The sequence below is a fragment of the Hemitrygon akajei genome, chromosome 21, assembly GCF_048418815.1.
Source record: "Hemitrygon akajei chromosome 21, sHemAka1.3, whole genome shotgun sequence".
Classification (NCBI taxonomy): domain Eukaryota; kingdom Metazoa; phylum Chordata; class Chondrichthyes; order Myliobatiformes; family Dasyatidae; genus Hemitrygon; species Hemitrygon akajei.
The window spans coordinates 37,411,053-37,428,972 of record NC_133144.1 but is presented as its reverse complement, the minus strand read 5'-3'; the positions used below and the strand labels follow the sequence as shown (position 1 = coordinate 37,428,972).

Here is a 17,920-nt window from a genome sequence, read left to right as displayed (position 1 = left end):
ATTCACTCTATTTTAGAAAATTGTGGGCAAGTCTGAATACTGTGGTTACAATGATCAATAGTTGTCTACTGACCCAGACCTCAACCACACCCCAGCACCATAACATACATTTCCATCAAGTCAGAAGCTTTGGGAGTCTGGTGAAACCTGAATCTTGAGCTCTAAGGGGAACTACTTCTGCTTGGTTTAAAAGAGCTGTCCCAACGGAACAGGCTTCATTTCTCCAAAAATCTTGCTTATACCCTGTGTATTTAATAATTTGATCTGATCAATCTGTGGCAGGTGGTCAGTGGGTAAATCAGGGATTTTGTTTTTAAACACTTAGCAGAACTCTCATTTCTACTTATGTCGGTTCCTGTTTTGATCACATCAGTTAGATTTTTCTCCAGCTTCAATCTCTAATAACAATATATTTCTTTTGAATTACTTACTTTGAATCACTCCTTGGAAGTGAGAGATGCCTACCCTGAATAGTTTTATACATTTCTGGCAGTAGGACTGATCAATAACTAAGCAGAAATACAAAAAGCAATTTATTATTTTAAAGCATCACTGCACTTATTGATTGTAGCATCAAAGGGAACTCATACACACTCAAACATAAATACAATGACGTGTAGTCTATTGATTACCACAGTTCGCAGGAAGATACAGTGATCCATTAAGATGCATAGCAGATTTACTTTAAAAGAGAATGCCATCTTTCCTGAGGTTTGGGAATCTGCACTAAGCCTGTCACTGTAGAAAAGTTTTAAATGATTAAGAAAGTTAATTTGTAAAGCTATTACATATTTATGAATCAGCTGTTGAATCAGTTCAAACATTTTTGAGTTTTCATCATTAACTATTTAGTACAACTTCTGTGAGGCCATTGAAGGTGCTATCACCATATTTCATTGATATGTGAGATATAACATAATTATGTTCAGTAACAAACTTGATTTTAGACCAAGCAATATGGAGTAATTAAAAATGAGAAGATAATTCCACATTGTTTTGAAAGGCATTAGTAGGGTAACTTAACCATTTCTCATAACACAGCAAACACAACCTGTTCACACTGAGGAGACTAGATGTGGTCATCTATAAGACATCTTTATAAAATGATTGAGTCCTTTAAGATGCACAACTGTTCAGACAGATATTGGAACTTTCCCCACCTGACATGCAGCATCATCTTGACAAGGGTACTACAAAACAGTTGCCTCCACCATAAAAGGACAGCCAAGGCCTGTTCAGTTTGTGGACAGAAGGGCACAGAATATTTTCAATATATTCACTTGCAGTCCAAGCTTAAAAGTAAAAACCTTTTCAAGGTTTTAAATCCTGAGAGATATTGAAGTTGTTAAATTTAAATAGACAAATATTTAGATAATGACTAACGGTTTCAGTACACCATGGTGTACTCAGTAGTACGCTACTGTGTTTTGAGTGCTACCAGAAGCAAAATCCAGACCACAGTGCTACACAACAACGCTGCAATAAGTGAAGAAAGAAAAAGAATACTGCTGGGATTTCAAGGAAATCGATGTTCAAATAAGTTTCTTGTACTGGTGGAAAGCAGTATGTATACTTCCACTTCTAACTAATCAGCTAATGAAGGAAAGGACTAAGTTGTGCTCAATTCAAGGCAAGTCAAGATTAAAATCAAGATTAATCCATGCCAATATAACAAAATACCATGAAATACTTTATCAGCATCTCAGTGAAATCTATATTTTCTGGCTGGTTTAAGATTGATATAGGTTTTCTTCATCTCGTCATTTTCGGATTTTTTCACTTCTGTATATCTTTCACCCTTCGTGCTTACTACCTGGTTGTCTATGTATCGAATCAGCTTTTTGGGAGCCTGTTAAGAAACAGACAATGCAACCATTATCAATCATAAATCCAAGTCATAATGTTTGCACATGTCTCCAAAATGTATGGAGATGCAATAAGAAGTTACAATATGCTTTGAGATGGGATTAAAATAAGTTACCACAAAGTGAACTAATTTAGGTTAAATATGATGTGTGTTTGATGGAGACAAGTGAATCTACGCTTTATGTCAAAGCTAAATCTCTTGCCAAGGAAGTAATTCAGCTCATTAAGGGGCAATGTAACCTCACCATCATCACAGTCTGTCTCTGCAAGTGCTATAAAAAAAAAGACTGGTAACTGTACAACACTGTAGATAATTCCTTGTAAAGTAAAACTTTCTCATCATAGCTGATTAAGACTGGTAACCAGTGGAGAGGAATCAAAGGCAAGGTGAAATCAAGATTGAGATGAAGATTTCCTGTTAACTCTCTGTAACATCTCTGGAAAATTTTAGACTATTTCAAAAGGGCACAGGCCTAAACCAAAACCACAAACAACATAATCTGAGTTGAAAATCAACTGTTTTGGGTAGAGATGGAAAATCTACGATATTTGGAGAGGAAGTTTATCAAGGGTACAGCAGATAGTGGTATCAGATAGTGAAGCCCACCTAACCCTGGCTAAGGATGAATGGTAGAACACAAATCAAAGCAACTTGTAACTAAACCCAAGACTTAAATTTCACCCTGGAGGGAAAAAAAATCACTTGACATACAGGCTGAAGCACAAATTTAACAGATTAACCATATGCGGAGATAGCCAGTGGCGTAGTGGCCTTCGCACTGGAACTCGAGGTGAGTGGTCCCAGATTCAGATCCGGCAGGCTCTTGCACACTTTCTAACTGTGCTGGGTTGAGCATCGAGCTAGCAACTTGGCCTCATAAAAAGAAAAATTACAGACAAACGCTAAAGAAACAGCAAGGTAGCGACCTGACGCGCCACAAGGCACAGAAAGGAACAATATGTGGAAGGTCAACTTCTACAGACCAGCAGGAACTACCATTATCTTATGCAAACAAAATGCTCCAGATGCTGGAACAGAAAAGTGCTAGTAAAGCTTAGCAGGTGAAACATCATCTTCTAAGAGAAACAAATTAGCAGGTTAGATTGGTTAGCCCATGCTGGTCCTGATGAAAAGTAAAACCTGATTTCTGCTTTCACACATTTGCCTGTTAAGTATATTCAGAATTATCTTTTTTATTATATGAACTTACAGGGCAAATTCTGTTGTATTTAAGCACTATTTCTCAGTTATTTGCTGTTCAATCTGTTGACCTCACTGCAGTTGCAGAATTCTATCTGCTTTCTCCCCAGTTCCAATCCAATATCCTTTTTTCGTGTTAGATGAAATGCACTTCTTCCAGGTTGAACTGGAATTTGCTTTGTGGTCAGGTTCTTAAGACAATCCCCAGGTTGACCCTTAAGAGCAGATTATTTTTCTTTTCAGAAGTTCAGGGCCTGAAAACTTGATCAACCATTGTTCTGGCAAAAGCAGCTACTTGTATTGATGAAAAATCAATATTGTCAATCAGTTAGGTCAAGGAAGGAGCCTACATCTCCAAACAGATTTTAATTGGCCCAGATCTGGTTCTGACTGAAATGTACCCCTTATCTGTTCATTAACTCAATTTTGTTCCTTGGAAGATACTTGAATAGAGATTAACTAATTGTTTTTGTACAAGTATCAAAAAGAAACTCAATGAAGGGATGAGGCAGATACATCTTTCTTCCTCACTTCCACAATCCTTAGCACCTCACTGCAAGTAAATATTGATTAATTATGTGAAGTGTGTTTGTTGTTTTACATCCTAGGACTATCACACTTTGGGTATTATGCTGCCTCTTATGAAAATATTTCAATAATGTGTAATTTATTAAAATTGAACCAGTGCAAATCATTTACTCTTAATCAGTGACCCATTTACTCTTGATGAAAAACTAATAGCAACAGAAAATCATGACATTTAGGGCAGACACAATTCAAACACAGAATCTGCAAGTGAAACAGTGCTAAAAATCAAAATCAAATTGTTCACCATATTTTTTCCACATGTTGCCAATCTCCATCTACTTTTCCATTTTATAAAAAGTTTTTTTCCCCCCAGAATGCTAAAACTTAAATTATATTTCAACCCCCTTTTATCTCTGCTTTACAAAGTCATCACTCTTGCTAGGCCCTATTGTCAATTTTGGTGTCACCCTCATTCTTGGGCATGGGGCATAATATCCATCCACAAATGTTCCATTTAAAAATTTGTCATGTTCTAGTTTAAATTTCAATTTTTCCCCTCTAAGAAATCAAAGTTGGAGTGGCAATTCTTAACGGAATCACTTATCAACAGACACCATTGTTGAAACATTTCTCTGCTCATAAAAACAAGTTGTCTGATGTAATGTGATTGCAGAAAAATAGCAAATCTGCTTCTCAAGGCCAATAAGAGAGGGAGCTTAAAACTCACAAGAGACAAATGCAAATGAAAAATAGAAAAAATTACAAAGTCATGAGACCCAAGCAGCACCTGAATGAATGGAGAGTGAATTATTGTAGAACAATGGGGGAAAAGGAAGGGGGCATGAAAATGATTGGAGGGGTTCCTTCAATGACAATGGGAACAAATGAACACTTCTTGAATAGTGAGGTTTTATGAATAGTCAGAAAATTTCCACAATGCCAGGACGTTATGACTGAAGACTCTACTGCAACAATTTTACTAAAGGATTTAGGCACAAACTGAGGCAAAAGACTGACAAAAATCAAGGTGATAAAATTAGACTGTAAACAGATCTTACATGGGTAATGGAGTGTGTAAAGTTCACTATGGACAACACTGAAAGTTAAGGTTTGTTCCATGAAACTGATCTGATGGCATTCCAAATAACTTCTTACCTCTTTAGGTGCAATAGGTTTGTGAGTTTTGACATCCTCCTCGTTATCCACCATCATATATCTGAAATAACATTTTAAACAGGGAGAATATCAGCATCTGCGAGGTGGTACAGAATTATAAAACACAATCCAGCAAATATATTTGAACTTTAGGACAATTTTAATTATGTGGAGTTACACCATTTAGTTAAAATTGCATGCAAATGTCTGGTTACTAAAATATAAGAATAAAGTTAGCTAATGATTTTGTTCTTGGGTTCTGCCATTCTTCCCTTAAAATCAGTTGCCAACGCCTTGTCCTTGAAAATTAACAGTTTCCAAACCTTTGCCTCTCTTTGAAGTCTTAACTTTAAGGATCTCCTTTTCTAAGTTTCACCAAAGAAGTTTTCTGGGCTTGTATTATCAAAACAAATTTAAAGAACACTAATGACATCCCACATAACAGTGGCTAAGATAATCTACCCCTCAATTATTTTTTAACCTAAATGGAACTTTGACATATATGGGCACACTAAGGGCAAGAGTTTTGCTTGCAGGTGAGCCGTGTTGAATGGATATGGAAATTGGCAGTCTTAGTGATGCTACAGATAGATGTTCAAAAGTCCCTCCAGAGGTAGTATTTGACATCAAGTATTATTAATTATAAATTATTAACCATTTATAAATACATGGTTAAACTTCAGACATTGCAATGGCTGTGGTGCCATTAGTAGAACTGCTGCCTCCCTGCTCCAGCAACCTGGATTCAATCCTGACCTCGGGTGTTGTCTGGGTGGAGTCTGTATGTTATCCCTGTGATCGGGTGGATTTCCTCCAGGTGCAAAGCTTTGAGGATTGCTAGCGTATAGCTAAGTGGTAGAATATGGGGGCAGTTGAAGGGAATCTAAGAGACTAACATCTGATTAGTGTATGACTAGCGTAAATGAATGTTTGACAATCTGTACGAACTCAATAGGCCAAAGAGCCTAGTTCCATTCTCTATGACTCAATCTTCTCCAATACTCCTGCACTGTGGCTGAGTTGGTTGGGATCATTCTTGCCAAGTTCAATTATGATCTATCCAGCCATGGTCAGAAACCAACCTGCTGGTTTCCACACTCCCATCACTGCTGTCTCCCGAGAACATATTCTTATGCTCTTCTATTTCCATTCCCTCAACTCAGATGATGAGACCCACCTGTATCCAACAAGTTCTCTAAATTGTCTGGCTCTTTTTTGGGGGCATATGATCAAATGATTAGAAATTCCCTCCTCCCTCATCAGGAATTCCAAAGTCACAGTTATGAACTTTGTTCATGGCCACTAATTCCATCCTTCTGCCCAATACTGTCTCAAAATTAACCATTATATTACAACCTCAATGTCACATTTTATTTTAAGAGTTTTGGACCATCTATATGTGGTGCCTTTAAGCCCATTTCCATCTTGCCACACCTGCAAGACACTTGCCCAAGCTTTTGTTATCCCTGTTTTTGACTATTCCAATGTTCTCTTGAACAACCTTGTTCATTCTACCCTCTAATCCAGTTCTGATGAAGGCCTGAACAACTATTTCCTCTCACATACACGCTGCCTGACCTGCTGATTGCTTCCAACCTTTTCGGCTTTTGTTTGAAATTTCCATTCAGTCATTACTCATGGTGATTGCTTAGGCTACACTGGATTCCCATTATGCAGAATCTTGATTTAAAAATTTGATCTCTTCCCTCCACCCAGATTTCTCCATAGTCCCATACTTAACAATTTTTGATCTCTTGTAGTTCTACAGTCCTCTGAAATATCTACACCTGTTCTGTCCTATTGATCAATCCTAAACTTAATCACTGCTGTTGGTAGTTGTGTCTACAGCTCTGAAATCTCTTCCCTAACATTTTCTGCCTTTACTTCCCTTTCATTCTTTAAAACACTTTAAAAAATATTTTCCTGTTCATTAACCAAACTTATAGTTATCTGCCCAATATGTCATGTTGCTTGATAGCAAATTACAGGTAGTTTGAATGCATTGCATAGAATGAGCTGTTTCAAAATAATCAGACTTTAACAACAACTCCATCAATGAATTTGGGAGTGATATCATCAAGAGTTGAAGTAAAGCTGAGCACGTTATATCATACAAACAAACATCTGAGGTTCACTTGTTTCTGTTAATTCACATTTGTTTTAATGTAGGGAACTAAACTCTTATGTATTTTACTTAATAAAATACAAGAAATATACAGAAGCTTCTTTGGCCTAACGTTTTAGGTGTTGATGCTCCAAGTCCCTCCATTATTAGTTTTTGTGTAAAGGTCTATAACAAAAGACGCTTCTTTCTTCCTTAATGTGTTGTTGGACCACCTACATTTTGTACATCCTCTGATTTAACTTGTTCATTTCAAAGTTGTCTCACATTATCCTACTGGTTCTTGGAGACCAAAAACCCTTGGGAAGTATTTTTGGTGCTATGGATAGAATATTTACCTGCAAGGAATTATATAGTATCATTACATAAGGCACACAAACGACTGTTCAGCTTAACTAGATTTTACACCTGAAAGCAAATACATTAGCTCCTGTTCTTTCAAGCTTCATTCTCCAGTTATCCTGAACAAAGCTCTAGGACATAGTTGACAATAAATAAATCATTTTTGTCCTCTGCCCAGTCCTAAAAGAAATTCATGCTTTCAGTGGACAATACTCACTTTTCCAAGATGCTGGCTTTAATCTTCTTATCTGTTTTTGGTTGTTTTTCCTTAAAAAAAAAGAAAAACTGTTCTCAAAGCAAATAGCAGTAATGCACCATGGAATCCACTGTACATTAAGACTGTACTTGCTACATCCACAATTCTATGTACAATTTTATATTCACACTGCAACACGAATGAATCTGCAGATGCTGGAAATAAATAAAAACACAAAATGCTGGCAGAACTCAGCAGGCCAGACAGCATATATGGGAGGAGGTAGTGACGACGTCTTGGGCCGAAACCCTTCATCAGGAGTGAAGTAACATGGGATGGTCGAGGGGGGATAAGAAGTGGGGGGAGGGATGAAGTAGAGAGCTGGGAAGTGATAGGCTGAAGGGAAATGGGCTAGGGGAAGGTGGAGAATTATGGGAAATAAAAGAGAAAGAAAGGTAGGGCTGGGCGGAGATTATAGTGAGGGGGGAAAAGAGAGAGAAAGAGAACCAGACTAAAATTATAGATAGGGATGGGATAAGGAGGGGGGCAGGGGTATCAACGGAGGTCTGTGAGTTGAATGTTCATGCTGGCAGGTAGGAGGCTACCTAGGCGGGAGATAAGGTATTGCTCCATCAACCTACATGTGGCCTCATCTTGACGGTAGAGGAGGCCATGGACAGACATATCAGAGTGGGAGTGGTCGGTGGAATTGAAGTGTGTGGCCACAGGGAGATCCCGCCACTGCTGGAGGACTGAGCGCCGGTGTTCAGCGAAACAGTCTCCCAGTCTGCAGCGGGTCTCCCCAATGTATAAATGGCCACATCGGGAGCACCGGATACAGTATATCACCCCCGTTGACTCACAGGTGAAGTGGTGCCTCACCTGAAAGGACTGTCTGGAGCCTGGGATGGTGGTGAGGGAAGAAGTGTGGGGGCAGGTGTAGCAATTCTTCCATTTGCAGGGATAAGTGCCTGGAGGGAGGTCGGTGGGGAGGGATGGGGGGGGATGAATGGACAAGGGAGTCGCGTAGGGAGCGATCCCTGCGGAAAGCCGAGAGTGGGGGGGAGGGGAAGATGTGTCTGATGGTGGAATCCCGTAGGAGGTGGCGGAAGTTACGGAGGATTATACGTTGGATCTGTAGGCTGGTAGGGTGATAGGTGAGGACCAGGGGACTCTATCCCTGGTGGGCTGTTGGGGGGATGGGGTGAGGGCAGAGATGTGTGAAATACGGGAGATGCGATGGAGGGCAGAGTTGATAGTGGACGAAGGGAAGCCCCTTTCTTTAAAAAAGGAAGACATCTCCTTTGTCCTAGAATGAAAGGCCTCATCCTGAGAGCAGATGAAGCGGAGGAATTGAGAGAAAGGGATAGCATTTTTGCAGGAGACGGTGGGAGGAGAATAGTCTAGGTAGCTGTGAGCTGTTTATATTCACACTGTTACTTTTAGACAGGCTCACAGATAACTGATAAATTGAGATCGACAGTTCCTGCCCTCATGAAGTTCCAAGCGTTTTTAAACGAGTGAATTAATTTATTACTAAGGTACAGTGGAAAACTTGTTTTGCTTGTCATCCATAAAGATCATGTCATTGCAACAGTGCCTTGAGATAGTGTTCAGAAAAACAATAACAGAATGCAAAATAAAGTGTTACAGAGAAAGCGCAGTGCAAGCAGACATTCAGGAGCAACTCTATAACAAGATAGATTGTGAAGTCAAAAATCCTAGCTGACTGGTCAATAGTCTTGTAACAACATGATGAAAGCTATCTTTGGACCTAGTGGTACGTGCTTTCAGGCTTTTGAATCCTCTGACCAAATTAGGGTTGGGGGGGGTGGTTAGAAGAGAGAATGCCTGGGCTGTGTGGGGTCTTTAATTATGCTGGCTAGTTTACTGAGGCAGAGAGAAAAACAGGAAGAGTCCATGCAAAAGAGGCTGGTGTCTGTGATGTGCTGAGCTGTGTCCACAAATCTCTGCAGTTTCTTGCAGAATCGGGCAGAGCAGGTATCTGACAAGGTGTTATGCATCCGGATAAGATGTCTTCTATGGTGCATCAATAAAGATTGATAATGATCAAAGGGGACATGCTAAATTTTCCCAACCTAGTGAGCTTTCTGGTCCACAATATCTATGCAGTTGCATCAGAACAGGCTATTGGTGATGTTCATGCTTGAAGTTGTCAGTTCTCTCCATCTCAGGACCATTGATGTAAACAGGAGCCTGTGCATTGTCCTCCCTTCCTGAAGTCATTGACTAGATGTTTTTTACTGACATTGAGGGAAAGCTTTTTGTTATGACACTATGCCACTAAACTCCTTCATGTGTTCTGACTCATCATTATTTGAGAGTCAGCCCCACTACCCATTTACTGGGTGATTTGCATCACTTGAGCAATACACAATGCAATCCTGTGTATCTAGCAAGAGGAGCCACTTGGATTGGTTTCAAGCTTGAATGAGCAAACACTGACATATTATGAAACACAGTGCATCTGAACAAGAAATCCAGGTTTAGATTCAATTAATGTAAACTAAATGAAATCTCTTCTCTACAGGCCCACCTGCAACTCTAGTAGCAACACACAAATGGTGGAGGAACTCAGTAGATCAGCCAGCACTTATGGAGGGGAATAATTGCCTCCATAGAAGCTGCCTGACCTAGTGAGCTTCTCCAGCATTTCTGTTGGTTGCTTAAGATCTCCAGTATCAGTAGAATCTCATTTCAATGAAGGTGCTTCAGACAGTTTCATTCTACTTTTCAGTGAGTGCAACTTTCAATCATAAGGCTGCCCTACATCAATATGTTATTCCCTGATCCAAGAGACTCCAGGGCATGCGAGGGTATGGAAATGCCACTTTGGTATAGAAAACAATCTCATCAAGATTGTGTTTTTTACCCATTCAAAACATAAAGATGTTGCCAGCAAAGCTAGCATTTAATGCCCAAACAACAACACACACAAAATGCTGGTAGAACACAGCAGGCTAGGCAGCATCTAAAGGGAGAAGCACTGTCGACGTTTCAGGCCGAGACCCTTCGTCAGGACTAACCGAAAGGAAAGATAGTAAGAGATAATGCCCAACCTTATTTGCCGTGCAGCTTCTGAAACTGATGCACTGTAGGTATTCCCATACTGTCATTCAGTAGGGAATCCGAGGGCTATGATGCAACAACAGTGATAGGAAGGGCAATATTTATTTCCAAGTCAGGATTATGCAGTTTGGAATGGATACTGCAGATGGTGGTGTTGCTTGCCACCTTAGGGAATGCTGATGAAGCAGTTATGGCAGGTTCAGCTCTGCTTTTTGTTCAGAGGACATACAATGCAGCCACAGTAAGTTGATGGTGCAGAGCAAATGTTCAGCAGATTGAACACCAAGGTAAAGCAGGCAGCCTTGTTCTGAACATTGGAGAGCTTCTGTGGTATCATCGAAGGAAATGCAGGGTATTCCAAAAGATTAACAAAGAACAATTCAGAAATGAAAAAACAGTTTTTGTACATTTCATGAAGAACTTTGGTCCTATAGAAAATGAGGAGTCTGGGGAATTAATAGCAGAAAACGAGAAAAGACAAATGAATTAAACACGTATTTTGCATCAGTCTTGATTATAAATGACAAGTAACATCCCAGAAATCACGATACATCAGGAATCGGAAGGGAGATGAAAACTCAGAAGATTAACAAAGACTAAGAACGTAATTTGAACATTTGCACTTGGAAATGTTGGAACCAAAAGACAGCTTAGCAGGGCTCCTACAAAAATTCAATGTAATCAGACAAAGTTGATGTGGTTTTATGAAAGGGAAATGTCATTTGACAAACTTATTGAAGTTCTTTGAAGTGATGTGCTGTGGATAATGGCTAAACTGTTCATTTCTGTGGCATACAATAGGTGCTATCTTACTGCACAAAGATCAAAGCACTTAGTGTAAGAGTTAACATATAATTATGGATACAAGACTAGCTAGTTAACAGGAAGTAGAGTTCACCTTGGTTTTATTCAAAGATTGCAGGGCTGCGATGTATATACTGATGATTGGAGTGATCAAATTTCTGTGTTGGAGTGAGGGGAAGGGTCAGAAGACATTCATTAGTTCCACAGGGGGAGTCATTGAGACCATGGAGAAGCTCATTCTTGGTGGCAAAACTTATTCTGTGAAGATGCCATTTCTCTCCCATTTGCTTATTGCCTGGTTTTCTAAACCAACCTGCTGAACATCTTACTCCAGTTGGTAACGTCAGTATCAATGGATCCAATACCCTAGCAATAATAGGCATAGTGATTATTATGTCTGACACTGCTACAAGTCATAGCTGTGCAGTTTCTTTTAAACATGCATTAATTGTGGCTTATCAGCTATCATGGGTAATAAACAATCATACTGGACCATGTCAATGAGCTGACAAGAGAGACCACCAATAGGGAGTTTGCACTACATTAGTAAGTAGTGCCAAGCCCCTGTTTCTGCTTAAGATCAGGCACTGGTGGTAAAGATGTGTTTGAAACAAGTGAAAAAAACATCTTTCTGCAAAGGCTGTAGCAACATTATTGTGCCATGCCTGAATTTCAGGTATTCATATGCTGACTACATCTGAGGAATTTTAAATGATGTGGATTGTATTTACATTATGCCCTTCACATCCAGAATTGCTCAATAAAGTAAACTAAAACTTAACACAATAAAATTTATGGATAATTTCCATTAAGTGTGGTTTGAAGGATGTATTGAACAGAACACCAGAAATCTGTCTTTTTATATAATAGTACCATACTTTAAAAAATTAAATCCAAAGCATCATCTCCAACAGATCGCAGCATTCTGAGTACAGAACTGTTATTGTCAGAGATGATAATTTGTAGGATTCTAATCAACAATAACAAATAATTTCCAATTTCCTTTTCACACACCTGATGGACTAACCTCTGAAATTGCAGGGTCAGGCTGCTCCACTGCCCCTTCCATTATTAACTGCACAGCATAATCCAAGTTGCCTTTGGCCACAGAAAGAGCATGGTGCATGGTAGAAACACTGCAGGATGGAAACATCTCAACCAGCAGCTGGACGCCATCTTCCTTTTCATCAGAACTTTCCTAAAAAAACATAAGGGGTAGGAATGTTATGCAGGAAGGGTCCCAATCAGAAACTCAGGAACAGTTTGCCTCAAAATTCCATACATATTCATTTATATAGACCATAAGACACAGGAGCAGAATTAGACCATTTGACCCATGGAGTCTGCTCCACCATTCAATCATGGCTGATCCTTTTTTGGACTCCTCAGCCCCACTCACAGGCCTTCTCCCCATAACCTTTGATTCAATGTCCAATCAAGAACCTATCAAGCTCTGCCTTAAATACACCCAACGACACTACCACCACAGCTGCCTGTGGTAATAAATTCCACAAATTCACCACCCTCTGCTAAAGAAATTTCCTTGCATCTCTGTTTTAAATAGAGACCCCTTTATCCTGAGGTTGTGCCCTCTTGTCCTAGAACCCCACCACGTGAAACATCTTTTCCACGTCTATTCTGTCCAGGCCTTTCACCATTCAAAAGGTTTCAATGAGATTCTCCTCCCCCCCCCCCCCCGCCATTTTTCTAAATTCCAGTGAGAAAGATCCAGAGCCATTAAACATTCCTTGTTATGATAATCCTGTCATTCCTGGAATAATCCTTGTGAACCTCTTTTGAACCCTCTCCAATGCCAGCATATCTTATCTTAAATGAGGAGCCCAAAACTGTTCACAATACTCAAGGTGAGGCCTAACCAGTGCCTTATAAAGCCTAGTCATCACATCTCTGTTCTTGTATTCTAGACCTCTTGATATGAATGCTAACATTGCATTTGGCTTCCTCACTACTGACTCAACCCGCAAGTTAATCTTTAGGGTGTTCTGCACAAGGACTTCCAAATCCCTTTGCAACTCTTGGATTTTTTCCCCCATTTAGAAAATAGTCCGTATATTTATTTCCACTACCAAAGTGCATGAACATGCATTTTCCAACATTGTATTTCATTTACCACCTTCTTGCCCCTTCTCCTGTCTAAGTCTTTCTGTAGCCCACCTGTTTCCTCAACACTATCTACCCCTCCATCAATCTTGATATCATCTGGAAACTTGGTAACAAAGTCATGTATTCCATCATCTAAATCCTTGATATAATGCATATAAAGAAGCTGTCTCAACACTGACTCCTACAGAACACCATTAGTCACTGGAAACCAACTAGAAAAGGATCCTTTTTTATTCCCACTCATTGCCTCCTACCAATCAGCCAATGCTCTAACAATGCCTGTGACTTTCCTGTAATATCCTGGGCTCTTAACCTGGTAAGCAGCCTCACATGTCGCACCTTATCAAAAGGCCTTCTTAAAGTCCAAATATACAATATCCACTGCATCCCCTTTATCTATCCTACATGTAATCTCCTCAAAGAATTCCAGGGTCCTATCTTGTCCTGTGTCACCAAGTACTCCTTAACCTTATCCTTAACAACTGACCGACTCCACCATCTTCCCAACCACTTATCTACAAAATGATTTAGAGAAAAGGATGATCTGCTGCAATAGCTAATTTTGTTTTCCTCATCAGCACAATTGTAGGAGCTAGTACACCTGCAGGAAATTATCCATCCCACTGCAGTAACCATAAAAAAAAACCGAGTTTAAGTGCCAAGGAACTGTTGAACTCTTAGAAATGACATCAATCACATGGCATTAAACTGAAACCAGGTCTAGTTGAGGTTTACATATAAAATACACAGGCTTTCCCAAGGGTTCCAGCTGAGGAGTCATTATATTAGAAACTAAAGAATATATTTTGGTCTAAGAACTAAGACAATGGCTTCGATTGTCTTCAAATTTAATTGGAGGAAATTTCTGTGCCAGGGCTGATTGTGCCAAACAGAACATAATTCACAATCTTACAGAAGCACTTTCCCATATGTGATTTGTATATATTTTCTCACGTTTAGTTACTATTCTGATGTTTTATAAATTTTATGTACAGAAATGATTCAAGCAAATAGCACGGAATTTTGTTATATAGTTGTGTTAACTGCCATATTCTAGATTATTAATTTACCTTAAACTATGGAAAGAAATTCACACAATTTTGATAATTCTTCAGAAAAAAAAGGACTTTATTGCAGTTCAATTAAAATTATGTGAAGTTATTTTCAATAGACTTCAATACACTCAGAGTATTGGTGGTGCTGGATGAGTAATTTCCCCAATTATTAGAATTCTAACAATTAATTCACTGATGTTTCTTTTTGATACACTGGAATACTATTTCCAGTGGTGCCTGTGTTAAAATAGAGTGAGGAAAACCAGGCCTAAGATATGAAAATCAGCGCAAGAATCAGCAGCAAGCGAAACATTTGTTGAATTATCAGAATTTCTAATTTTCCTGGCAAAATTCATTTTAAAAGCATGGAAACAAGAAACTAACACAAATCTCACATTTGTTTTCAGGGGGAGGCAGTACTAAAAACTATGTAACTTACAAACTGGGAGATTGTAAATTATAAACTGTTTGTCAAAAATCAGTTCTAGAACTGAACATTTTCCACTAAACCACACTTATGCTATATTTTTAACTGATGAAAATGATAAAAGCTACAGATACTGTTAATCTGAAATAAAACCACAGAATACTAGAAACACACAAGCAACTACAGCTTTACAGATTTTCATTTGCTGCTGTATTCAATGGCACTTCTTTTTCCAGGAATGCCCACCCTGCCCTTTCTCCAAACTGATTTCTGTCCGACTTGTTTTCCTTATTCACTCTTAGCATTTTCCTTTTTGACCCTTTGCTTAATCCTTCCACCCCATTCTCTCTACCACTTCAAACTTTACTCCCTTTCCCAGATGTGACAAACCAAGTTGAGCTTTGAGCATACATAAAAACCGATCATTACATGGTTATTTTTGGCTGCTGACTCAGCTCATTTGCTACTGACACGTTTATTCCAACTTACTTCTGGAAGCCTTCCTTTTTTTCCCCTCCAAATCTTAAACATATGTAAAACTGCTGGCTTCCAACAGAGCAATGTTTTGAGTTTGTTAAGCTATGTGGTAGGTTCCTAAATTCAGGTTTATTTTGGGTAATCCATGGTTCTGAGTAGTATTCATGCCATTTCTCTATAGTTTGACATCAACCTGAACAGTTATGTACATGCACTTAACACAAAATGCTCAAGCTTCATTTTAAATCCCGCCAAGACCCCATTCCTACCATTTTCACATCTTATAAATTTCTGAGATCTACAAGAGCATCCAAATCTGGCTGTTCCACTTACAGAATAAAGAAGTCAGTGGCAGCCTTATATGAAAGAAGCAGGCTAAAGTTTAAAAATTTGGCATCTGCAAGGGGACATGGGCTAGCACAATTGGCAGACAAGTGTGGAAGTGTGAAGTGGCATATTTAGGCAGAAGGAATAAGGAGACACAATACGCATTAAAAGCTGTAATGAATCAGAGCTTTCAAAGTTGGGCAGGTACTTGAAGAAAATTAAATTACATGACCACAAGGAAATGTGACTGAATTCCTTGCCAAGGAGTTGTGACAGTGGTAGTGTGCTGAAATACCTGCTTGTATGCTTCAGTTATTTTTTGATACCTTGCATTAAGCTTATTTTCCATTTCTCTGTTCCCAGTTCCATTCTTTAAAAGAGCCCTTGCAACTTTGACCAAGCATTTGATCGAGTAATTTAAATCTCCTCATGTGACTTAGTCAAATGTTTCATCGCTGTCCTCCAAAACAACCAAGGAAACTTTATTGCAAGTTAAGAACACTATAAAAATACAGCCTACTGCTTTTCCTCCAACATTTAACACCATCATTCCTACAGCCCTGATCGAAAAGGTACAGAACCTAGGCCTCTATACTTTCCTCTACAACTGGATCCTTGACTTCCTAACCAGAAGACCACAATCTGTGTGGATTGGAAACAACATTTCCACCTCACTAACAATCAACACTGGCTCACCTCAAGGGATGTGCTCTGCTCTGCTCTCTCTATATCCAGGATTGTGTGGCTAGGCATAGCTTGAATGTCATCTATAAATTTGCTGATGATACAACCATTGTTGGCAGAATTTCAGGTTGTGACAAAAGGGCGTACAGAGGCAAGATATACCAGTTACTTGAGTGGTGTTGCAGTAACAACCTTGCACTCAATGTCAGCAAGACCAAAGAGCTGATTGTGGACTTCAGAAAGGGGAAAATGAAGAACAGAAACCAATCCTCACAGAGGGATCAGAAGTGGAGAGAGTGAGCAAATTTCAAGTTCCTGGGTCTGAGGACCTAACCTGGACCAGGTTGCAACATTTTGATATAGCTGTAAAGGCAAGACAGTAGCTATACTTCATTAGGAGTTTCAGGAGATTTGGTTTTACTCAAAAACTTCTACAAATGTACCATGGAGAGAATTCTTACTAGCAGCATCACCATCTGGTATGGTGGCGGGGAGGGGTGGGGTGGGGCTACTGCACAAGATCAAAGTTGCTAAAAACCTGTAAAATTAGTCAGTTCCATCATAGGTACTAGCCTCCGTATTTTCCAAGACATGTTTTAGGAGCAGTGCCTTAGGAAGGCAGTGTATATCATTAAGGATCCCCATCACTCAGGACAGGCCCTCTCACTGTTACCATCAGGAAGGAGGTTCAGAAGCCTGAAGGCACACACTCAGCAATTCAGGAACAGTCTTTTCCCCTCTGCCATCCAATTTCTGAATGGACATTGAACCCATGAACACTGCCTAACTACTTCATTATTTGTTTTTTGCATTATTTATTTTAACAATTATTTTGTATGTATATACTTACTGTAATTCAGTTTTCTTTCTCTATATTTATCACGTATTCCATTGTACTGCTGCTGTAAAGTTAACAAATTTCACGAAGTCTGCCAGTGATATTAAACCTGATTGATTCTGACATTATTCCATCAACAGGTGGAGCTATTGCACAATAAATTCAACTTGTGATGCACCATCAATAACTCTCGGAGACGGGAGGCAAACGATAGGCTTTTATTAGCAGCAAAACGGAGCACAGCATCTCGGAGACTGAGAGGGAAGCAGTGCCTCCAATCGCCTTTATACAGGGGTCTGTGGGAGGAGCCACAGGAGCAGTCAGCAGAGGGGCGTGTCCAGACAGGTATACATAGTTTACCACAACTTGTCACAGGGATGCATTCAAGAATGTTTGATAGCATTTCCAATGCACAAGTGTAAAGATGAACGAAGTAATCGTTAGTCCAGATCTGATGCAGCATATAAAAAACACACTAAGATTAAGATCTCAATATTTAATTTAGCTCAATAACTATAAATACATAAGGTAGTATATATAGATTGATTATATGTATATAAAGTGATCCTAGGTACAGGAATGTCTGTACATAAAGTGACTGATAGTAAATGATAAAGTAGTGGTGGTGGGTTAGAGGGTGGGGTGTTGATCAGCATTACTGCTTGGGGAAAGCAATTGCTTTTG

At 39.3% G+C, this 17,920-nt stretch overlaps 1 protein-coding gene across 4 annotated transcripts in view; it reads right to left on the bottom strand.

Moving 5' to 3' along the window:
* cuedc2 (CUE domain containing 2) overlaps window positions 1–17,920 on the bottom strand; it is a 117,920-nt gene that overhangs the window by 63,341 nt on the left and 36,659 nt on the right. For 3 of the 4 annotated variants that reach the window (XM_073025246.1, XM_073025249.1, XM_073025248.1), the window contains exons 6-9: window positions 12,332–12,502; window positions 7,432–7,481; window positions 4,751–4,811; window positions 533–1,849 (exon numbers count right to left, since the gene is read on the bottom strand). In XM_073025246.1, the coding sequence (XP_072881347.1) occupies window positions 1,703–1,849; window positions 4,751–4,811; window positions 7,432–7,481; window positions 12,332–12,502 (429 nt within the window). In that variant the 3' untranslated portion in view covers window positions 533–1,702. Of the gene's footprint in view, window positions 1–532; window positions 1,850–4,750; window positions 4,812–7,431; window positions 7,482–12,331; window positions 12,503–17,920 lie in introns of those variants that run through there. The other variant, XM_073025250.1, reaches the window with a different exon arrangement.